At 43.1% G+C, this 24,785-nt stretch overlaps 1 protein-coding gene across 1 annotated transcript in view; it reads right to left on the bottom strand.

Moving 5' to 3' along the window:
• The window catches only part of LOC115096037 (phosphatidylinositide phosphatase SAC2-like), a 127,514-nt gene that overhangs the window by 74,715 nt on the left and 28,014 nt on the right, over window positions 1-24,785 (bottom strand). Inside the window, exons 7-10 of the mRNA XM_029610524.1 lie at window positions 21,204-21,281; window positions 19,397-19,517; window positions 8,936-9,064; window positions 6,522-6,639 (exon numbers count right to left, since the gene is read on the bottom strand). Coding sequence (XP_029466384.1) covers window positions 6,522-6,639; window positions 8,936-9,064; window positions 19,397-19,517; window positions 21,204-21,281 — 446 coding nt within the window. The remainder of the gene's footprint in view (window positions 1-6,521; window positions 6,640-8,935; window positions 9,065-19,396; window positions 19,518-21,203; window positions 21,282-24,785) is intronic.

Genomic DNA, 24,785 nt, shown 5'->3' with positions numbered 1-24,785 from the left:
GTCTGATCAATGGCTACTCTTTGCTATAGTCTTGAGCTGAAATTTGAGTTGCCTGTCTCAGTTTTTGTTTGCTGTTTTGCAAACTAGATCCACATGTGCCACATTCTTCTCACAAAATTAAATAAACGATTTAACAATAAACTTGCCAGCAACAGAGGTTTTAAGAGTCTCTCAGTGCTTCCTCAGGTCATGAGTACCAATTCACCCTGCAGGAACCTGGGAGCTATCATGCAAGATAACTGTGGTGATAGAAGCTACTTCCCTTTCACTATAAGCTCATCATATTCAAAAAGTGATGTCTGAGAAGCACAAAATGGAAAAAATGTCACAGGAATGCACCTCTCTGAAGCTGGTTCATTCTGCTTGCTTTGTGAGAATCATCATCTTCAGATGCCTTGGACAGAGCAAATGTTGCTTGGTCAGGTGGAAGCTGGAGATATTGTGGTGGTAGTGGGACTGTCCACTCGTCTGCAGGATATTCAAAACTCCTAATAGCGCTGGATTCCCAAATTGTTACACAGCTAAATAAAAAGTTCACCAACTCTCTATGAAAACAAATCAAATCACAAAGAAACATATGACAGCTTCTCTTCAGAGGACCCTGCATTAGTGCTCTCTCAGCGTGGACACGCTCCACATGGAGCCTCCTAGAACATTCGGACTCTTCTGAAACAGACTTCTTAATGATTCTATTCATTAAGAGCATAGCACGAACTCTAAATTCAAAACCTGATACGAAAAAATATGCCACTATTGCAGATCCCTTACCGGGTGCACGGCAAGGAGGCAGCCTGGTTCATCCTGCAGCTTTGGAAATGATGAAATAATCCACAGCACAAAGGACACAGTCCAAATGTTTTTCTAAAACACTGGTTCTCTTGCCTTTATGTAGATTCAGCTGTTGGGTATCTAATCGTGTTTTTCAACATACCACACTATTTTTTCTTCCAGTCTAACTCTCCAGCAGACAATTCAAAAGCTTAAGCAATGTTGAAACAATGTAAACCCCTTTGCAAATCCAAGCAATAACAGTCCCCCCAAAAAGCAATGCTCCAAGGGACATGCTCGACCTTCTTCATTGTCCCAAAGAAATCAGGCGGTTTCTGTCCTCATCTAGACCTAAAGAGATTAAGTAAATTTGTCATCAAGAAATATTACTAAATAGGATCAGGCTGGTCCTACCCAGACACAAGATACACCAGCATAACCTGAAGTACCAAAATCAGGCCAGCAAAGCAGAGTAGGTCTTCAAATGCCAGCAATTAAAAGGAGAGAAAATCAGCTGGAGGCCAGTGTGACTAGAGGCATCATTCAAAACCAGGGCCAGCAGAAACAAAGCAGAAGATATTCACATGACAGAAATAGGAGAGGCCTGTTAGCCAGAATCTATTCACAGTGCCTCTGGCGCACATACACTCCCTCTACCTCTTATGCACACACCCCCCCTTCACACAGGCTCCCTCTTCTCTCACGTACCAGAGAAAGGGGGAATCTGTGTGAAGGGGTTGTGTGTAAAAGAAAGACAGGAGGATTCTGTGTGAGGGTGTGTATGTATGTGTGAGAGAAGGACAGAGGGGTGCCAGTGTGAGGGTGTGCGTGAAGGACAGAGGGGAGCCAGTGTGAGGGTGTGCGTGAAGGACAGAGGGGAGCCAGTGTGAGGGTGTGCGTGAAGGACAGAGGGGAGCCAGTGTGAGGGTGTGCGTGAAGGACAGAGGGGAGCCAGTGTGAGGGTGTGCGTGAAGGACAGAGGAGAGCCAGTGTGAGGGTGTGCGTGAAGGACAGAGGAGAGCCAGTGTGAGGGTGTGCGTGAAGGACAGAGGGGAGCCAGTGTGAGGGTGTGCGTGAAGGACAGAGGGGAGCCAGTGTGAGGGTGTGCGTGAAGGACAGAGGGGAGCCAGTGTGAGGGTGTGCGTGAAGGACAAAGGGGAGCCAGTGTGAGGGTGTGCGTGAAGGACAGAGGAGAGCCAGTGTGAGGGTGTGCGTGAAGGACAGAGGGGAGCCAGTGTGAGAGTGTGCGTGAAGGACAGAGGGGAGCCAGTGTGAGGGTGTGCGTGAAGGACAGAGGAGAGCCAGTGTGAGGGTGTGCGTGAAGGACAGAGGAGAGCCAGTGTGCGGGTGTGCGTGAAGGACAGAGGAGAGCCAGTGTGAGGGTGTGTGAGAAAGAGACGAGGGAACCTGTTGTGGGGCTGTTTGAGAGAGGGGTGAACTCTGGGCGTGGAGGGCTGAAGATAGTGGAAGGGACATTCCTACAGTGTTCAGTCTTTTCTTTGGAGAAGAGGTGATATAAAACATTTTTGAAAACAACTGAAAACGTCATCATGTCAAGACACTATTGGTTATTGTATCAATTTGTTATGCGTGTATGACGCTGTAATCTGCTCTAAACTATTGTGTAGGACAGAGATGGCGAACTCCAGTCCTCGGGTGCCACAAACAGGCCAGGTTTTCAGGATATCAGACAATGAATAATGCATGAGACAGATTTGCATACAATGGAGGCAGTGCATGCAGATCTCTCTCATGTATATTCATTGTAGATATCCTGAAAACCTGGCCTGTTTGTGGCACTCGAAGACTAGATTTCGCCATCACTGGTATAGGAAGATGTGGGTTAGAAATGTTGAGGTCAATATTCAAAAGCCGTGTAGTCAGATAACTCACAAGTTATCCATCTAAATGGATAATACAGCATATTCAGCTTCTTACCTGGCTGAATTATAGCCGGATAACTATGTACCTGGCCATAATTAACCGTATAAAAAAGGGGCAATTCAGGGGCGCTCTGGGGAGGGGCTGAGATATTCAGATAACTTTGGACCTGATTCTGAGCAGGTGTAAAGATATCCAGCCTTGTGTGGCATCCAGTTACGTAGCGCTGTCGGTGTCACCTCCCAAAAAAAAAAAAAAAAAAAAAATGTGAGTTCCCCCGCCCCCAGCCCCAAAGCTTGAACGATCCCTTCCGTCCCATCGCAACTTTTGCCTGGTTTCATACAATACGCTGCCTTCACCCCCAGCCGTCACACAATAAGCATGGCTAAAATCCATTCCTGCCATGATCTCATTAAAAGAAGAGCACTGTCCTCCTTCTAGCGATTCTTAGGACACTCGTGGAACTTTTTCAGATTATAAAGATAGTAAATCATTCTGATCTGCTGTGCAACAAAGCCTTGCGCTCTTTTACCCACTGAATCAATAGTGAGTAAGTTTGTGTCTTTTTGGCCTTCTTCCTAGCTGAAATCATGAGGGGGTCATACCTTCTCATACATTTGGCATTTTTGTACTCTATACCGGTGGTCTGGAGAAAGGTGCCTTCCAGATTTTAGTTTGGACATCATGCATTGGGAGCGCTTTGTATTGTTTCAGTGGCTGCATGAATCCTAGCACACTTTCCAAGTCTGTTATTTCTTCTGTGTCCTCTTCTAAACTGAATGGTATTGACTCTTTTGCAGCAAACTTGGGTATGTGGAGTCTTCCAGCGGTGTTAAACTCCCGGGTTGTTCTGGCATCAAGTCTGATGGCAGATTTAGGGACAGTACATTTGATTCTACTATAAAGGATTCATGTGAACTGCAGGAATCGTCAGATATAGTTTGTATATATGAAGCTGTTCCCAATTTGTGCTCTTCTTCTCTTAATCTCAATTCTCTTCTCAAAATAAGATTGTATTTTTGCTGACTCAGCACTTGCTTCATGTACAAAAGCATGACATAAGAACCTGCCATACTGGGTCAGACCAAGGGTCCATCAAGCCCAGCATCCTGCCTCCAACAGAGGCCAATCCAGGCCACAAAAACCTGGCAGGTACCCAAACATTAGATTAGATCACAAGCTACTATTGCTTATTAATTACCATAATAGCAGTTTTTGGATTTCTCCTCTAGGAATTTATCCAAACCTTTTTTTTAAACCCAGTTACACTAACTGCTGTAACCACACCAGTGATTCTCTGTGCAGATGCTTTAGTGCTGCCAATCCTTTGCACCCATATAAATAATAAATAAATAAATAAATAAATAAATAAAATAAATAAGAGATAGCAATGGGTAATCTTAATCCCGCTAAGGACTGCCCGGAAAAGGAAACACTTCAGAGAGTGAGATACGAGAAGCGATAGCAATGGGTAATCTTAATCCCGCTAAGGATTGCCCGGAAAAGGAAATACTTCAGAGAGTGAAATACGAGAAGCGATAGCAATGGGTAATCTTAATCCCGCTAAGGACGGCCCGGAAAAGGAAATACTTCAGAGTGTGAAATACGAGAAGCGATAGCAATGGGTAATCTTAATCCCGCTAAGGACTACCCGGAAAAGGAAATACCCGCCTCCCCTATGCGCTTCATCCCCCACCCCCGCGCTACCCCCCACTTTGTCGTCTCTTGTATATAATTTAATTTATGTCCAACCTGGTCTCTTGTATATAATTAATTTATGTCCAACCTGGTTAACCACATGTAATCTCATTTAATAACTGTGGCGCCCGTTGGCTCTACAGTAAAGTTGTCACCTTTTAACTTCCTATCCTTCCTCCATCTATCATTGTAATTTCCTTTCTCAGTTGTCTGTAAACCGACATGATGTTTTTTTTTACGAATGCCGGTATATAAAAGTTATAAATAAATAAATAAATAAATAAATAAATGATTCCTTGCCATGTTCATTTTGCGCCAGAGCGTTTTGGCTCAGACTCTGTATTTTGTCTTTTTTTTTTTGCAGATGGTAGGCACAGGTGTATGTACACTTACGTAGCCTGGAGTTGTTTTCTTTTCACTGGATTTTGATTTCGTCTTTCAGTGAGCTTGGGTGCTCATATCTGAGACTGAGTTCTCTGTAAATTAGCATCCGCACAAGCCTCAGCTCGAAGAGTAATGAACCCATCTCAGGCAGTTCAGACAAAGGGAATGTAGTTCTAGTAGGGACATTTTGTTTCCACACTGTTGACTTTTGAAATTACTTTTTCCTTTCTTTTCAGCAGACATCCTGAGACATAGCAGGGCCGCTGAGAGAAAGACTTCCCGACCGTTCATTGTAACAGATGAAAATAGACTGAAAAGACTGGAGCACGGGGATGCCGAGCAGGCTCAGCAAAGTTGAACTTTCCGGGCTTTGAGACAAAATGAACTAAATTGGCACTGTCAGATGATGACGCCACCCATCTTGGGGCAGTTTGTTGTGCATGTCCACAGAGAAAGTGGAAATATACAAAAGATCCTCTCTTATGTTTAAATCTGTTTATTGTGAAAGTAAAAAATAGTCTAACAAGCAGAGGCCGAGGTGTGTGGACTCTGCAACACCTCGGCTATCTGTAACAGAAGATACAGTTCAATTGGGGTACAATACAAATTTTTCCCCCCAGTGTACCCTACCTTTCTTCTTAAAAGCCCATGCAACAATTTCACATGCTGAAAGAGAACAAGCTTCACATTCACGAAGTATTACAGACCAGATAAAGGGTCTTCTGCAGCAGCAACATGTGGAAGACGACTTTTGCAAGCCGGATTGAACCCAACCTCTTAAGGAACTGCTTTAGTAAACCCCATGGTGTACCTGGCGGTGCGAGTGTAGCAGAGGTGCAATTTTCTCTTTACACTGTCTCTCCCATCTATAGACATCTACGTCTTTCTCACCATTATCTATATTATTAGATAGTGAACCCTATTCACCAACAAAAATTTGATCTTCTCTTGCTTGCTTGAATTTCTCTGTGGACATTTACGCAGACGATATTCAATTAATTCTACCAATCGAGGACACAATAGAGGAAACGTTAAACCTAGCTAACATGTTACCTAGACATAATAAAACAACTACTAAACCAAATGGAACTTGTAACATCGGAAAAACAGAATTTCTACACTTAGAACGAAAAAATATCGAAATCATTCAAACTCCAGTAATACTCAAAAACAGCCAGAAAATAGAACTAGCTGAAAAAGTACGGAACCTTGGAATAATAATGGACCCATTAAAAACCTGACTTTTTAAACAAGCATTTTATAAAGAGAATGGAGAATAGAAAATATACAGGAATAGGCAGAACACCAGCGCACAGCACTATTCTAAGATTGTGCATTATAATAGTCTATGAACTCTGTATCACAATAAACGTAATTGTAAACACTATGAATATGATTTTTACCCGTGAACAGTACCTTACAGGTACGCCTGGTCATGACCCACTTCACTAAACAATTGATTGTCTTTAACGATATATTGTAACTGAACCTTTTGTGGCACCTGTTAGAATGTACTATAGTGCGCATCCACCTACATTCATTTATGTACCTACATGTAAACCGTGCGATGGTATATAACTTAGCGACGGTATAGAAAAGACTTTAAATAAATAAATACATTCAGATATCCTAAGCTGGGGGGAAGAACCCAAAAACGGAGGCAGGACTGGCTAAAATAGTTCACTTTTCAGCAGGAAGGGCACTCTACAGGGATACACAAGGTTAACAGAACTAGCAGGAAGAGAAAATCCCGGTTCGGCTGAACTCTGGCAACCCGGTTGATTCCTTACCTATGACTGCCTGTCTATATGCATCCCTGAAGCGATTCAAGTAGTATCTGTTTGCGGAGTTGACGCCATCCTTCATCACTCCTGCCAGCTTCCTTTCTCCTGTCCTTGTGAAGTCTCCCTGTTACAAAGATCGGGACAAGCAGCGTTTCAGTAACCTGTATTGCAGGGGTGATACATTATAAGTGCACCACCAGAAGGTAAAAGTGGCTCTGTTTACCTTTTTTTTTTTTTAATTTGTATTTGACAAAGGCTTCTGTGGGGATAAAAGGGATTGTAGTGCTTTTGGTGCACTACTGAAGCTCACTTTTTTTTTTTTTTTTTTAAATTCTATCAGTTTTTACAATTTCTAACTTGTGCAGAAACATAAGCAAATACATCCAGCTAGTAGTACTGGTGTATTTACGCACATGTAAATCCACCAACTTAATATATATTTATATCTGGTTGGAAAAGTTTAAATCCACAGCAAAATCAGAGAAAAGAGCCAAGGTCATTGCTAATAGGGGAAAAAAAAAAGTATCGGTCTATAAACACAGACCGCCAAGAAAAAATAGCTATGAGGCTACATAAACCAATCTCAAAGGAAAAAGCCTTCCCCAGCAAAACAAGGTGCAAAGGAAAAAAAATAAAAACAGAAGAAATGATCAGAAGAAATGTGTTGGATACAATTCAGAAACATGAGCCAATCCAAAATCAGTTAAACCCATCAGCACCACAAACCTTCTGCTTAGATACAATTTTACACTTATAAGGACATCAAAAAGCTACTGTAGCCCCCTAGATTAGCCACATCGGGGAGTAATACCAGGAAAAACATCTCCTTCTGGCTCAGGCAGATCGTGAAACATCTAGAAAAAAATAACTCCTGCTAATATTAAGATAGTTTAAGCCGGAAATCACTCTCCAGATCCAGAGTGAAGGTGACCAGCACTGAAGGAGAAAACGTCAAATCAGAAAGGTGACACATGATCACCTTCTAGAGCAGGAATATTGGTAGCTTTCAAAGATGAGTGGCACAGATCTGAGGATATTTTTAATCCATCTTTCAGATCTTTAAAGAGAGACTCTAAACTAGATTACACACTTGACAATAATGCATCACCCGTACATTTCTCACCTTGGAAACATGCTGCATATTTTCTACTCTTCTGTCTCCATTTTTGTGTTTGTTTTGTTGTGCCTGGCTTTACACCTTCCTCATCACCTTCTGCTCCAAGTCCATACGAGTAAGCAATCTTTCAAATTTGTGCAGTGTTCCACAATATTTCTAAAAAGTTATAGATTTCTTGGGAAAAATAATGGTCTGTCCCCTGAGCTGGAGACATCCAAGGAAGGCAAATCCCTTTTCACTGCTCTAGCAAGAACTTCCAGGGGTGGCAAAGCCACTCTGCCATTCTCACTAGGGCACCCGTGCTCCCCGTCACTTCCACGCTGGACGATGCCAATGGCTCCCACACCGCTCCCTCTTCCTGCCTCAGAGACTGCTGTGGAGGTGTCCCCTCATCGCCTCATCCAGAAGATGAAAATCCAAGGAAGGCACAGCCCCCAGCCTTTCCTAGTCTGCTCCCCTGCTTGTGAAACTCTGAAGTCTTCCCACACTCACAGCCCAAGACAGAGTGAGGTACTGAAGCAGAACGCTTACTTGGGATTCATCTTCAGAAGGGAAAAGACATTTCACTTACTTTTGTGTTTCATCAGATTTTAAATGGTGAATGAAAGAGAAGAGAACTTCAGGGAGCCCCAGCCATCCAGGTTCCTCCCTTTTTATTAGCTTAGTGACTTATTCCACTTTGGAAATCCCACAGACATGTTAGAAACCCACAATGAAAAGCAGACACGCTGCTGGACTGCCTCAGGAGGGAGCCAGTGACCTGCAGCTTGCAAAGGCCACGGAAGCTTTCAAAGGCTAAGCCTTGCTTTCAGCTTTGTATATAAACATTGCACGTGCATTCATCAGCTGTGTATTTCATCCAGGGCCTTGCACCGCAAGCTCTGCCGTGTGCCTAAAACATCCCGGCAAATTTGCCAAACAATTATATTTTAGCATTGAGTAACTCTGTTCTTCATTCCATTTCACATTCATGATGATTATTCCACCTTTGCACAGCAGAAGCTCGCCCCTTTACATTCAGATCAGCTGCTTCAGAGAATGTTAGGTCTGACCTCAGTGCTTTCGGAGGAATTCAAATACCATGTCAAAATTACCAAAATCTCTTCCCATCGTCCAAGGAAGAGAAAAGCAACAAATTACAGCGTTTCTGGAAACCTACAACCTTAAGAAACCATAAAAGAAAACCAAACAAAAAACCCCCAATGCTAATCATTGCCCTCCATTGTGACTCTGCGAGTCTCTCCCCTTGTAAGTTTTCTGAGCTGGCTTACTGAAGCTGTAACAGACCGTGATAGTTTCTTACCTTTAACGCAGCAGTCCCTGCGTACTGTCTGCTTATGGAGTCTCCGTTATTAGCCCACATCACCTGGTAGATCCTGTAGCATTTCATTGGCAGAGGCTGCTCTGGTGGCATCACTCCCAGTTTCTTCAGCTGCATGCAGTTCAATACAAGAGTTACTAAACCAGACCAGAGGAGCCTCAAGATGCAGAATGAGAACAAAGTCTTGGAGAATCAGCCCCTAAGTGCATGTTTAGTAGAGCTGTGTATTTATTTCATTTGGATTCCAACATTAGTGCATAATTTAAAAAAAAGCTATTAGTGTACACTAAATCAAAACAAAAATTAAACAAATACAGAAATCAAATAAATTGAAAAACAAAAAACAGACCAACATTTTCCAGCTGCCTCCCCCTAGTGTTCAGACATGCTTCACAAGCAGAGTGGCAGAAATACAGCATGACCTTAGAAGAGGATGGATATTACAGCGATATTAAGTAATGAATAAGAGGAAAGACGACAGTAAAAACAGCATCAGAGTTCAGGAAAGCCTGGGTAAGCACAGAGGGAAAGACAAACCAGAAACTGGACAAGGCCTAAAGCACTGCAGAAGTAGGGGGAGAAGAGGCAGACTAGGGAGGCCTTGTGCTCCTCATCTGCCATCAGATTCTCGCGTTTCTAAGTATCAGTAGCTCCCAGATGAGCACTTTACAGGCAATTCCACTTGGCCAGTCCTGGAATGTCAACCAGGGTGAATCAACCTTCCAGGGAAAAGTTATTTTCCCAACAAATGTTTAGAGTTCCCTCTCCAAGCACCTGTCTCACTAACTCTCTCTAAGCACTTCCCCAGCTCTCCAGTGCCCCATGGAAGCTCCTAAGGAAGAGAGCACGTGCACTTTGGGTAGGGCCAATCTAAATAGTTTTGCTGTTCTGTGCGAACAATTACTGTGCTACCTCCCTCCTTGTTCTGTTTTTGTTTAATTTATTTATTTTAACACAAACTTTTTGGTTTTTTCCCAATAACCAATGCACAGTAGAAACTGTCAGTCTTGCACTCTGTCCCAGCCCTTTCCCTGCCAAAAAAAGCCATGATTCCTCCAGCAATTTAAACTTTCAGAATTGACACACCCCTTGAACCTATCTTACTTTCCTTCGTAGCTACTTCCAGACTATCCCGTGTGCAGGTCCAAAATGTCAAAACTGGGCAGGAGTGATGCCAAGGTGCTCCTGCTCCACCCAGCAGTATGTAAGAATGGCGCTGGCTGGCCCTGTAGCTGGCACCAGTTTGTTGTACAGAAATGCATGCACTGCTGTGGTGCCAGCCAGAAAACCCTGCAAAAAAAAGACACTTGGAACCCATATGGTACTAAGCCTATTGTAACATGTTGGGTATGGGTTTGGCCCTCAGAAAGTTTTGGGTAAATTGAATGACAATGATATTTTCTGTTACGTGATAAATACATGATTTAAAATACTAAACTAGTACTAACTGCCAGCACTCAAACAGGAACAACTATTTATGAAAAGGCAATACTGCAAATATTACACCATGCCCTAAAACACTAATACACCTCCTATGGAGAAAACAGAAAAAAAAAACCAGGCTGCTATAAATTCCCAAACAGAAACTACATCCTAGCAGAATACCTTACCTCAGTTACACATGCAGAACACAGACAGACCCTCACCAAACACAGAATAATAGAGACAAAGTATAACTAGAAGCATGTAGATAGAAACCAAACGGGAAACTGCAACAAGCCAGACTCTGTATGTAATGCAATGGAAAAACAGAATCATTCAAACAAAATAAAAAATATATAAATCATATTATTAAAACCATCATAATAAAAACAATATTTCCAATGAGCTGATGAATAGAATATCCCATAAATAAAAGCTCATACAAAATTTAAAAAAACAATTTCTAAAAAACAATAATATATTTCAAAATGGCAGACACACACTCCAATAATTAAAACTAATAAGAATGGAAAATTCCTCCACTCTCCATATCTGAACACTTGATTTTCAGACAACCTGAGCTTGTTGTAGATTAGTGGGGCACAACAAATTTGCTTTACACACACATATACTGCAGGCAGGTTCCCATTCTCACACACCCCCCATCCCAGGCAGGTTTGCAGTCAAATACACACCTCCTTGGCAGGCTCCCATTTATACACACATACACCCACCCTATCCCAGGCAGGCTCCCATTCACATACATACCCCCAAATCCCAGGCAAGTTCACATTCACAAACACACACACACCCAGACCCATCCCAGGCAGGCTCCCATTCACACACATACCCCCAATCCCAAGCAGGCTCCCATTCACACACACACACACCCCCCTTATCCCAGGCAGGCTCCCATTCACACACATACCCCCAATCGCAGGCAGGCTACCATTCACACACACACCCCCAATCCCAGGCAGGCTCCCATTCACACACACACACACACACACACACACACCCCCACCCTATCCCAGGCAGGCTCCCATTCACACACACACACACACACACACACCCCCACCCTATCCCAGGCAGGCTCCCATTCACACACACACACACACACACACCCCCACCCTATCCCAGGCAGGCTCCCATTCACACACACACACACACACACACCCCCACCCTATCCCAGGCAGGCTCCCATTCACACACACACCCCCAAATCCCAGGCAGGCTCCCCATTCACACACACACCCCTAAATCTCAGATAGGTGGGTGTGTGTGAGAGTGGAACCTATCCCAGGCAAGTTCACATTCACAAACACACACACATACATACATATACCCATCCCAGGCAGGCTCCCATTCATACACACCCTCACACACAGACCCCCATTCCAGGCAGGCAAGCTCCCCATTAGGAGTAGAAAGGGAAGTCCGTTCTGCTCCTCCTCCTGTCCCAGCCCTGTGGATATTGTGCATCATGAAATTAGCATAGAGCAGGTGCTAGCCACACTTGCTTTGTATTCCATGTGGTTGACATAGCAGAAAGGCAAAAAATAAGCTCCTTCACGGCGGGGTCCTTTTCTTTCTTCGGCCTTTGATGGGATGGGATCCCCTAGCAGTTTCCTGGGCCTCTTTTTTTTTTTTTTTTTTTTTTTTTTTTATTTTAGCTCCTTCTGTTGCCGCCCCCTCCCCTAGGTGTGCCCCCCCTGTGCAATTGCACAATCAGTAGCGACGGGCCTTGCTCTTGGCATTTACCAAGCCCAGATCATGAGGCAAAAACTCATTTAAAAGTTACTTGTTCTGAGGATGAACAGCGCACTGCAGCTCTGTACGCCATGAGTAGGATGTCAATTTAGTCTGCCAGGTTGAAAAGCCTTCCAACTGTAAATTTTATTGTAATAACTGGATGTTTATATGGTGCCACTCACCCAAAGAAAGATCCCAGTTCTCTTTACAATTTAGTATTTCAGAAGTCTAAACACAATTTCTTTTGGATGAATGAGCTAGCAGTGTGTGGCTGGCACCTGGATAGTGTAAAGCCCACCAGTGTTTATGTGTCTTAGCAAACCAATATACCAAAGCGAGAATAAAAACATAAAAAGTGGCACGCTGGATCAGACCAAAGATCCACTGAGCCCAGCATCCAGACTGGGTCACTAGTATCTGCCTGGCCCTACTGGGGAGATCCATTTCTTGTTGCTCGCTCCTAGGAATAAGCAGTGGCTTTCCCAAGTCTACCCGGATAATAATGTTTCATGGACTTTTAAACTCAGCAGTGCTAGATGCCTTGACTGCATCCCTCTGGCAACATCCCACAGCTTGATTGTGCATTGAGTAAAAAAAAATATGTTCTCTAATTGTTTTAAATCTGCTACTTGCTAGAGTAGGGGGACTGTCCCCTAGTCTTAGTACTATTTGAAAGAATAACTATTGCCTATTTACTTATTCCACCCCACTCGTGATTTTATAAACCTCTCATCATATCCCCAGGGGCCAGTTCTTCTATTAGGCAAATTAGGTGGTCGTCTAAGATACCAAGATTTTGATGGGCAGCAAGACCTGCAGGTGACACCTATGCAGTTGTAAGGCAGAGCTCCACATTAAGAGAAGGGAATGGATGTTGGAGAGATATGGCGGGGGGGGGGGGGGGAATCAAGACAGAGAGAAAGCTGGGTGGGTGAGGGACGTTTGGAAAGAGAATGCTGGGCAGGTAAGTGCATCTCAAAAAAGATATAGTCCCACTGGAGAAAGTAGCGAGAAGGCCAAGCAAAATGATAAAGGGGATGGAACAGCTCCCCTATGAGGAAAAGCTAAAGAGGTTAGGGCTGTTCAGCTTGGAGAAGAGACAGCTGAGGGGGGATATGATAGAGGTGTTTAATATCATGAGAGGTCTTGAACGAGTAGATGTGAAACGGTTATTTACTTTTTCAGATAATGAAGGTCTAGGGGGCACTCCATGAAGTTGGCAAGTAGCACGTTTAAAGCAAATCAGAGAAAATTCTTTCACTCAACGCACAATTAAGTTCTGGAATTCATTGCCAGAGGATGTGGTTACAGCTATTAGTGTAGCTGGGTTTGGAAAATGTTTGGATAAGTTCCTAGAGCAGAAGTCCATAAACTATTAATCAATAAGAAATAGTAGCTTGGTATCTATTCATTTAATGTTTGGGTACTTGCCAGGTACTTGTGACCTGGATTGGCCACTGTTGGAAACAGGATGCTGGGCTTGATGGACCCTTGGTCTAACCCAGTAAGGCATGTTCTTATGCTCTAATTGCATAATGGCTTAAAGCTACTGTGGAAGAATTCTAATTAACATGGTTATAATTAGGTCTGTGTACTGGGTTAAGTTTCAAGAGTCCTGCGCTAGAAGGTCTGCAGTTTACACAGGATTATTAACTAAATGGCCATTAGAAGAAGCTGCAGGTTTGGTTAAAGAACCCTGGAATGGGGACAGGGGGTGTTTATGAACCCTTAAATTGTGAAGGCAATTACTAAAAAAAATTAATGGAATTTATCTATAACAGGCTTAAATGCTTCTTTCATCTGTTAAATCTTGATCTCATGCTCTAACAAGTAGTAAGTCCTGCATTGAAGCTAATTGGAATTTCGTAAACTCCTTGATGTTTCGGGATGAATTCTTAACCCCGTTGTGTAACTTAAGGAAATTAAAGTTGTTTTCTAATATTTGAATGCTGGTGTGATGACTGGGAAAAAACAGGGTTTCAAATTATAAGGTCTCAAGCCTCGTGACTTTAAGTTTTAGGGATGTGGAATTGGTTGCGGGGGGTGATAGGTAATCAGAGAGGGAACCATTACTAAAGGCATATGCCAGGGCTTCAGAAAAGGAAATAGCTCAGGGTATGACCGACTGACTGCCCTCATGCCTCAACACTGCCAAACCCACCAGTTTTCCTAAGTCTCCCGTATAGAAAACCCCCCTTGAGGACCAGACACAGGCACATCGTCACACGTGCGTATCACTTTGCACTCGTCCACCTTAAATTTCATCTGCCAGGTGGATGCCCAGTTCCTCAATCTAGCAAGGTCCTTCTGCAATTCTTTACAGCCCGCTCATATTTTAACTCAGTAATCTGGTTAGACCATTCCCTGATAACTTTTAACCTCAACACATGATCAGCAAATAAATAATATGACAAAAACTGAAAACAAAAGGTGGGGAAAAAAATCGATGTGCAAGTTAGCAAAAATCTAAAGCACCAAACTTGAAACCTTCCTATAAGAACCAGCTGACAACCTTATCCACTACTGAACAAATCCTGTATGGCTACTCTAGACGAGGCTGCACCACTGAAGAACAAAACTGTTTGCCCAAACCTCCCCACACCAGGTTCAAAGAATACATAAGACAACTAAAAAACACAAGGAGGAAAAAATCAAGAAAAGCTAAAACAGGATGGGCACTAATCTTTAAGAACTACTGGGAAGTCCTAAATGAATCAAAAAAGCTTATTTATTTATTTATTTATTTATTTGTGATTTTTCTATACCAGCATTCACGGAGTTTGTATCATGTCGGTTTACATAAAACAAGGGGTGAGCAATACAAAACTATAACTTGAATGTATACATTACAACTTATAATAAATTATAACAAATTTATTATAAGTTGTTATAAGTTATTATAAGTTATTATGCCATAAAGGCAAAGAGAACTATTCCACAGGTGCACATCAATACACTGGAAACACCTCAGTCTTTGATCAACTCTCTGAATATATGACTGCAATGAAACAGCTGATATCCAAAAAAGACAGGATACTGAATCTAAGACAAATGCTAAAGATAAATCAACCACAACAGCAGCCGGCGAACCCACATCAAGAAGAGACAAACACTAAAACTATCTCTAGCTCCCCAACACTAGTGACAGAGGAAGCAGATATAACCACCCTCAAACAGTTTTACAAAACAGACTGATAAAAGTAAAGGATTAGGAAATGGAGACTGTGCATCAGACGTCTCCTCAAGAACCTAACAAAAACCATCCCATTCTACCTAGCAAAAACTATAAATGCATCCCTAGAACAAGGATTCCACTCAGGCTTATTAAAGTCACGCCCTCACTTAAAAAACCCACTCCTCAAATGTGCTCAATTATCGGCCAATATCAAAACCCCCCATAGAAGCCAAACTCTTGGAATCGGGAGTCACAGACAATTGCGAGAGAGCCTAGAGTGGAGCAACAGGACCTGGTCCAGTCAGGTTTCCATATAGAACACTGTGTGCAAACTGTTCTAGTATCCCTATTAGATGATATACAACTTATGATGGATCACAATAGGTCTGGTCTCCTAATTCTCAACACCTATGCTGTATTCAACACAAATCGACCACAAAATCATGCTACCTAGTTGTCCAAGGGATAAGCAAGAAGCTAGTTCTAACTCTCTCTTATGGCAGAACCCAAGAAATAACCTGGAATGCACAATCATCCAAACCCTGGCACCTAAAATAGTGAAGAGTGTTTAGGTACATCTTATCACCCATCTTACTAAATGTATACTTCAAAACCCTCATAACCATTGTAAGGACATTTGGACTTAATATACATCTATGCAGATAACATCCAAATCCTCATACCAACATCAGGTACCTAGGAAGAAACAGCAGCAGTCATAAAAACTGCATGAAGGAAATAACCTGAATGATCAACATCTGACACCTGACAGACAGGGACAAAACACAGATCCTATGGATAAGCAACTCATCATGACCCGAAACATCCCCTGCTCATCTTGAGCAATATCACCCTATACCCACAACAGGTAGTAAATAGTCTAGGAGTTATTCTAGACTCTGCACTGACCATGGACAGCCAAACAGCAGCACAGACAAAAGCATTCTGCACCTCCAAAATTAAGATCTTATCACTCACTTTCAAGGCACTGGAAAACACTGGCCCCGAGTAACTGATGGAAAAGATAAAGAGTATTGCCCACCAAAAAACCTTTGCTTGAGTCAATTGCAATATCTAGCCACCCCACCTCTAAAAACAAACTCAATGAAAAAAAAAATTATATATATATGTATATTTATTTTATTTAAGAACTTTTCTATACCGGTATTGGTGGGTATATCATATCGGTTTACAGATAACGTATTACAGAGAACAAAGGCGGGGGAAACAAGGGAACGAAAGAGGAACCAAAGGAGGAGAGAAGGGGTAAAATGGAATAGTAGGAGAAACTAATATATCCTGTATCCATCCCAATATGGCTTTCGCAAATCACGCAACACGGAAACCCTCCTCATCTCACTAACAGACCATATTATTATGGGATCAGACAAAGGCCACTCCTTTCTACTAGTCCTGCTAGACATCTCGGCGGCATTCGACACAGTCAACCACTCCATCCTCCTGAATCGCCTATCAGACATTGGTATATCCGGATCAGTCCACAGATTGTTCAAGTCTTTCCTCAGCAACAGAAGCTTTAAAGTCAAAATTAATAATAAAGAATCACCTTCGACAAATTCCTCACTTGGTGTACCGCAAGGATCCTCCTTATCTCCCACCCTCTTCAACATCTACCTCCTCCCCCTTTGCCAACTGCTAACAGATCTTAAATTAATACACTACCTTTACGCAGACGATGTGCAGATTCTGATCCCTATAACAGAATCCATCTCAAAAGCTCTCACTCACTGGAACAACTGCCTACAATCTATCACTAGCCTTCTCAACAGTCTAAACCTGGTCCTTAATGCCACGAAGACCGAACTCCTCCTCATCTCCTCCAACCAGGATAACCCCCTCCCACAGTCCCTCCACAACACCCATCTCACTCATACGCATGTAAGAGATCTCGGGGTCATTCTCGACAACCGCCTAAACCTAAAGAAAATGATCAACATCACAACCAAAGATTGCTTCTACAGACTCCAGGTGCTAAAAAGACTCAAACCCCTCCTATTTTTCCACGACTTCAGGACAGTTCTCCAATCCTTGCTATTTGCCAAAATAGACTACTGCAGCGCTCTCCTCCTAGGTCTCCCCAACTCTACCACCAAGCCGCTACAGACGATACAGAATGCCGCAGCTAGAATTTTGACCAACACCAACCGTGGAGAACACATTTCACCCATCCTCAGAAACCTACACAGGCTACCAGTTAACTTCAGAATCCTACACAAATCACTCACCTTAATACACAAATCCATCCACAATCAACTTCAACTTGACCTCGAAATCCCCTTCAAACTCCATACCTCCAACAGACCGATTAGAGAAATCCACAAAGGAACTCTGCAAGCTCCTCCAACTAAAGCCACGCGCCTCACCTCGACCAAAGACCGAGCTTTCTCGACAGCAGGCCCAGCTATTTGGAATAACATCCCCTCAGACCTCAGGCTGGAACCCTGCCTCCTAACATTTAGGAAAAAACTTAAGACTTGGCTTTTCCATCAAGTCTTCTCAGATCCCCCTGATACACTCTAGATGATCTAATACTCTTTATGAGCGATGAAACCTGTACCTCTAAGTACATATTAAGCACTAGTCCGTTTACTCTATCGTATTATATTATTAGTTACTGCCCTCTTAGGCCTCTCTTTCCAGCTGATTAAGCTTCCAAGTTTACCCTCCTTGTTGAATGTAACTTTGCCTCCTCCGTTCATATGTTTGTTTTTGTTTCAGTTTACCCTGTTCGATGTAAACCGATCTGATATGGTTATTACCATGAAGGTCGGTATAGAAAAGTGTTAAATAAATAAATAAGTAACGAGGAAGCTAGAGAAAGGTAACATGGGAAAAAGGGTACTAAAATACACAGGGGAAGAAGATTCAGACAAAAAGTGGCATAACTAAAATAATGGCTAGATGGTACAGGGGTAACAAGGCATAGAAAATACTGAAAAACAGGGCAAAAATATACTGAGATACAGGGGGGAATAAAATGCATATTTTCTATGCCTTGTTACCCCTGTACCATCTAGCCATTATTTTAGTTATGCCACTTGTGTATATATATATCACAGACAGCTATATATATATATATATATACACACATACACACACATATATATATATATATATATATATATGTATATATGCTATTCACCCAACAGACTAATGCCTTCTGTAACTTTTCCCACTAATCAGCACTGGGAAATCACAAAAACTATAACACTCAAAAACTAGGCAGCAGAGAGACTCAAGAAACGATCTATGTGAACATCCTGATGTGATGTAATGTAATGTAATGTAATGCCTTTACTGTAATACCATCTAACTTTCGATTTGGTCTACCTCACTGCTACCTACCTCGCTGTAATATAACTGACCTATCCTACACCACACTGTAATCCACTTTGAAGCAACGGCCCAGCCGCAAAAGGCGGAACAGAAATATTAAATAAAGCTGAATAACTTTGTGGCATCTGCAAATTTGACCACGTCTCTCATCGCTCCCACTTCCAGATCATTCATGTAAATATTAAACAGCACTGATCCCTGGGGCACTCCACTAGTCACTTTTCCCCACTGGGAAAATGTACCATTTAGCCCTACTCTCTGTTTTCTATCCTTACTAACCCACTATGGGACACTGCCTCCTATCCCGTGAGTTTTCAATTTCCTATGGAGCCTCATGAGGGAGTCTGTAAATGCTTTCTGAAAATCCAGAGGGAGGAGTGCATCTCCGGGAGAGAGAATGCTCTTGTGGTGCCACAGCACCAGCACAACATAGGTCTATCTTTATTCAATTATTGGAGCAATAGGTGAACATTAGATGACAGTTTGTAATTGGATATTCACAGCCGTAGAAGCAGTTGTACCTCTGGAAGGTAAACTGTTCCCCTTTAGATGCTAAACTAGACGTGTCCGGGATTTACTACTATATTTATTAGCGGGTAGTTTGAAGTCTGTTTACGTCAATAGACCAATCTCTCTTTTTCAGTCAAATGATGCAAGTATAACAGGCTAAGCCATTCTTGCAAACATAGAGAAGAGTCTGGAGATGCCCCACAGGTAAGTTGAACAGTCTCGCTTACCTGCTGCTCCATCACCACTCTTGCTATCGCGGCTTGCACTACATTGGTCCGATCTAGGCAATCCATACAATTCACCCGGAAAACACCTTCCTGTTTACAGATCACCCCAGCTTGATCAACCCTTTTAAAGCAAAACAGAAAATGCATTTTACCTGAAAAGAACATTTCTATCACTTGTGATCACATAGATGACACTGGTTCAGGCAGGAGGGTACTGTATGGAGTAACTCTATTTACAACTCTAATATCAATGGGCATGGCATGGCCAAATATTCAGACAACAGCCTCACTAATCAGCCCTTACTGATCAGGCTATTCTTCTTCTCCACTTGGGGCTGTGTTCTCTGCTTCTTTACTGATTCTGTGGCTGATGAGCTGTGCTGCCTGTCTGCTGAGTTCCTGGAGCCTGCACCAGACCTGGTTTGCCACGTAATCCTGTGCCTTGTGATTCTTCTTGCACTCTGTTGACCTTGCCTGCTTTATTTTTGACGTGGACTTTCTACCATACAGGTACAGCGGTAAACACCTTGTCTGGCTGTCAGGTGTACGTCAGAAGTGATCCTCAGTGATCCCTTTCCTTGTTAGCTGCCTGTGTTGTTGCCCACGGTTCCCTTACAGCTTGGGACAGATAGAGGGCAGTACCAGGAAAAAGACTGAGAGGTTGGGTAAAAGATGATGATAGAGTGGTGCTGATTTACATGTGGTAGAAAAGAGAGGTAGACCACTGGGCAGGCTGAGCAGGCTAATTGCTCATCTACCAGTCCATATCCAAAAGATGTATGTGGGTAAAATTGGCTTTTACACAGATAAAAATCAGGCTCTTTAAATATATCCTCCCTTTCTCCAAGTAACCTTGCACAAAACTGTCCAGTTACCTGGATAAAAAGGGGGCAGGACTGGAAGTATGGTGAGGGCATGCTAACATATTGAGCACTACCCAGTTAGATTAGTGCAGATAAGTTGGCTGCACAAACAGAATACTTATCCAGATAATTGTGTATGTAATTTGTATGCCACCTAGAATTGTAGCTAGGCAGATTATACATTTTTGAAATAAACATATCTGCAGGAAGGGGTTTTGAATATGGATCTCTGTATTGCTGTGGTTCCAAGTTGGTCTCATGCACTTCTGTGTGGGAAATATGCGCTTGCCAGCAAGCCATTTCAGGGTTTAAACACTAACTTCCCTTCTCCCTGACCTTTGCCTGAATAAAAGCATCACTTGTGCTTAAGTCTCTGCCTGGGAAAGGATACCTGTTGGCCCTGAATTCCTGGGGGAGGGGCTGGGTTTTCCCTAGTCAGAGGCAGGACAAAGTCAGGAGGTATAGATTTCAGCAGCCAATGATATGATCCGTGCACACCCCCTGAGCCAAAGCCAATGGTGTAATGACTCTTCTGTTGCTATGGGAAAGTAGCCAATCATGTAATGACACATCATCTGCCTTTGTATGAATGTACAATAAAAGGAAGAGGCTCGGGAGGACAAACTCTCTTTGCCTTCTCTCTTCCTGCCTGCCATGAAGGCTGTCTGATGCCTCTTCATTACTCCTATACTTCTGCAGCACAAGCCAAGTTTCATATACAGTACCAGTGTATACGCAAGTCTAAGTTCATCTATATCAATTCATTTTACATTACATTAAGCATATAGCGATATGTTCAGCTTTCTTCAACTGAAATTGTGTCATATACTAATACATGAATTTCTGCAAAACAAAATAAAGTTTGTTTCTTGTGGAAAATGTAGACATATTTAGTGGAAAAGGATTAAGCTGAAGTCAGTTGAAAGTTTTAGAGCAATACCTACCAACACCACTTCATGTCTGTGATAATGTCGGCAATTGCATCCGTCAGCGTCTGAACATTTTCAAACTTCATTCCTCGGCTACAAAAACAAAAACCTGTTACACTGCACAGTGCTGCAGAGCCATGAACTGTAAATGTATAAGCAGTATGATGTTATCTGATTCTGCTGAGAACAATAAACGCTTTAGCTGCATTAGCCCTAGATCACAGAGGGCAAAGAGTGCACAAGGGAAACCAAGAAACTCAGAATACATTTATTCCACTTTATATTCCGCAGAATCCGTATTTACAAGGCGGATAAAGCAAATGTTGCTTACCTGTAATAGGTGTTCTCACAGGACAGCTTGGGTAATTGCCAGGTTCTTTGGGTAATTGCCAGGTTCTTGTGGCCTGGTTTGGCCTCTGTTGGAAACAGGATGCTGGGCTTGATGGACCCTTGGTCTGACCCAGCATGGCAATTTCTTATGTTCTTATGATGTTAGTCCTCACAGGATGGAGCCCAATCACGGAAAACTTCTGTTAAAGTTACCAGACCTTTGACTGGCCCCTACTGGGCATGCCCAGCATGGCACTAACCCTGCAGCCAGCAGGGGTCCCCCTTCAGTCTTGTTTAAAAGCTACAGGCAGTGCCGAAAAATAAAAGAAGAAAACGTAACGAACTGAACACCGCGGGGCGGCGGGCGGGTTTCGTGAGGACTAACATCCTGCTGTCCTGTGAGAACACCTGTTACAGGTAAGCAACATTTGCTTTCTCACAAGACAAGCAGGATGGTAGTCCTCACATATGGGTGAGTAGCGAGCTGAGGATGTCCAAACATGCATCAAATGTATCCAGGTGCACAAGGCACTAGGATTAGGATAAAATTTGGTCGAGGGCATCCTGAACCCTAACGGGCAGGCGGAAGGGTGTTGGTACGTCACACTGTAAACAGGTTACGAAGGACAGACTGGCCGAAGATGGAATCTTGTCTTCCGGCTTTGTCCAAGCAATAGTGGGCTGCGAAAGTATGGAGAGAACTCCAGGTGGCAGCCCTGCAAATGTCAGGAAGCGGCACTGATCGTAGATGTGCTACTGAAGTCGCCATGGCCCTCACAGAGTGTGCTTTAACACGGTCTTGAAATGGAATGCCCGCTTGCTGATAGCAAAAGGATATACAGTCCGCCAACCAGGAGGAGAGAGTCTGCTTACCCACAGGTTGCCCTAATTTGTTAGGGTGGAAAGAGATGAACAACTGAGTGCTATTCCGGTGGGGAAACTGTATGGTCTAGATAAAATGCTAGAGCCCGTTTACAGTCAAGGGTATGCAGAGCCTGCTCTCCTGGATTGGAATGGGGCCTGGGAAAAAAGGAAGGTAGTATGATGGATTGATTAATGTGAAAATCCGAAACTACCTTAGGTAAGAATTTAGGGTGAGTGCGAAGTACTGCCCGGTCCTGCAGAAGTTTAGTGTAAGGCGGATAGGTAATTAGGGCCTGTAACTCACTAACTCTGCGAGCCGAAGTGATTGCCAAAAGGAAAATCACTTTCCATGTGAGATAGCGAAGATCACAGGAGTGAAGAGGCTCGAATGGTGGTTTCATGAGCCGACCCAAAACCAGATTAAGGTCCCAAGAAGGGGCCGGAGGATGCAGTGGAGGCTTGAGGTGAAGAAAGCCCTTCAAAAAATGTGTAACAAGGGGTTGTACTGATATAGGAACATCCCCGAAACCTTTATGGAAGGTGGCTACCGCACTGATATGCATTCTGATGGAAGAAGTCTTTAGACCTGACTGATAAATGCCAAAGATAGTCCAAAAACTTTGTGATTGGACAGGAAAAGGGGTCAAGGGACTGAGAAGAGCACCATGACGTGAACCTTTTCCATTTGTAAGAGTAAGCTTTTCTCGTGGAAGGCTTCCGTGAAATATGACGAGTGAGATAATCAAATTTGCAGATGACACAAAATTGTTCAGAGTAGTTAAATCACAAGCAGATTGTGATAAATTGCAGGAAGACCTTGTGAGACTGGAAAATTGGGCATCCAAATGGCAAATGAAATTTAAAGTGCAAAGTGATGCATATAGGGAAAAATAACCTATGCTATAATTACACAATGTTGGGTTCCATATTAGGTGCTACAACCCAAGAAAGAGATCTAGGTGTCATAGTGGATAACACATTGAAATCGTCGGTTCAGTGTGCTGCAGCAGTCAAAAAAGCAAACAGAATGTTGGGAATTATTAGAAAGCGAATGGTGAATAAAACGGAAAATGTCATAATGCCTCTGTATCGCTCCATGGTGAGACCGCACCTTGAATACTGTGTACAATTCTGGTCGCCGCATCTCAAAAAAGATATAATTGCGATGGAGAAGGTACAGAGAAGGGCTACCAAAATGATAAGGGGAATGGAACAGCTCCCCTATGAGGAAGGACTAAAGAGGTTAGGACTTTTCAGCTTGGAGAAGAGACGACTGAGGGGGGATATGATAGAGGTGTTTAAAATCATGAGAGGTCTAGAACGGGTAGATGTGAATTGGTTATTTACTCTTTCGGATAGTAGAAAGACTAGGGGGCACTCCATGAAGTTAGCATGGGGCACATTTAAAACTAATCGGAGAAAGTTATTTTTACTCAACGCACAATTAAACTCTGGAATTTGTTGCCAGAGGATGTGGTTAGTGCAGTTAGTATAGCTGTGTTTAAAAAAGGATTGGATAAGTTCTTGGAGGAGAAGTCCATTACCTGCTATTAAGTTCACTTAGAGAATAGCCACTGCCATTAGCAATGGTAACATGGAAAAGACTTAGTTTTTGGGTACTTGCCAGGTTCTTATGGCCTGGATTGGCCACTGTTGGAAGCAGGATGCTGGGCTTGAAAGACCCTTGGTCTGACCCAGTATGGCATTTTCTTATGTTCTTATGTGAAGCAATCAAGACACGGGAAACTGGTTCAGAAAGGTTAAGTGGCTGAAGGATTAACCTTTCAACATTCATGCCGTCAGGGACAAAGCGTGAAGATTTGGATGGCAGAGGCACCCGTCGTTCTGAGTGATCAGAAGCGGGTCTATCCCTAAGGGAATGCGCCTGCGAATGGAGAGATCCTGCAGTATTGGAAACCACACTTGGCGTGGCCAGTGAGGTGCTATGAGGATCATGGTTCACTTGTCCTGATGTAACTTCACGAGAGTCTTCGAGAGAAGAGGAAGTGGAGGGAATGCATAGAGCAGAACGGTTGTCCACGAGAGGGAGAATGAGTCTCTGGGCTGAGAGCGTTTGCTGCGAATGAGGGAGCAGAAGATCTCTACTTTGCGGTTTTGAGGAGACGCAAAGAGGTCCATCTGAGGATATCCCCATTGTTGTAAGATGGAGTTCTCTACCAAGGGGTTGAGAGACCACTCGTGCGGTTGAAAGATGTAACTCAGCTTGTCTGCCAACACATTGTCCACTCCTGGCAACCAGGTGGCCCTGAGGTACATCGAATGGGAGAGAGCTTCCGCCCATATCTGAGCAGCTTCCTGACACAGAAGGAAGGAGCCCTGCCTCCCTGTTTGTGATGTACCACATGGCCACCTGGTTGTCAGTCTGAATCAGGATAACTTGTT

Source organism: Rhinatrema bivittatum, chromosome 7 (assembly GCF_901001135.1).
Source record: "Rhinatrema bivittatum chromosome 7, aRhiBiv1.1, whole genome shotgun sequence".
NCBI classification, from domain to species: domain Eukaryota; kingdom Metazoa; phylum Chordata; class Amphibia; order Gymnophiona; family Rhinatrematidae; genus Rhinatrema; species Rhinatrema bivittatum.
Note: the sequence above shows the minus strand (reverse complement) of the source record. Positions and strands in the feature narration are given on the sequence as shown.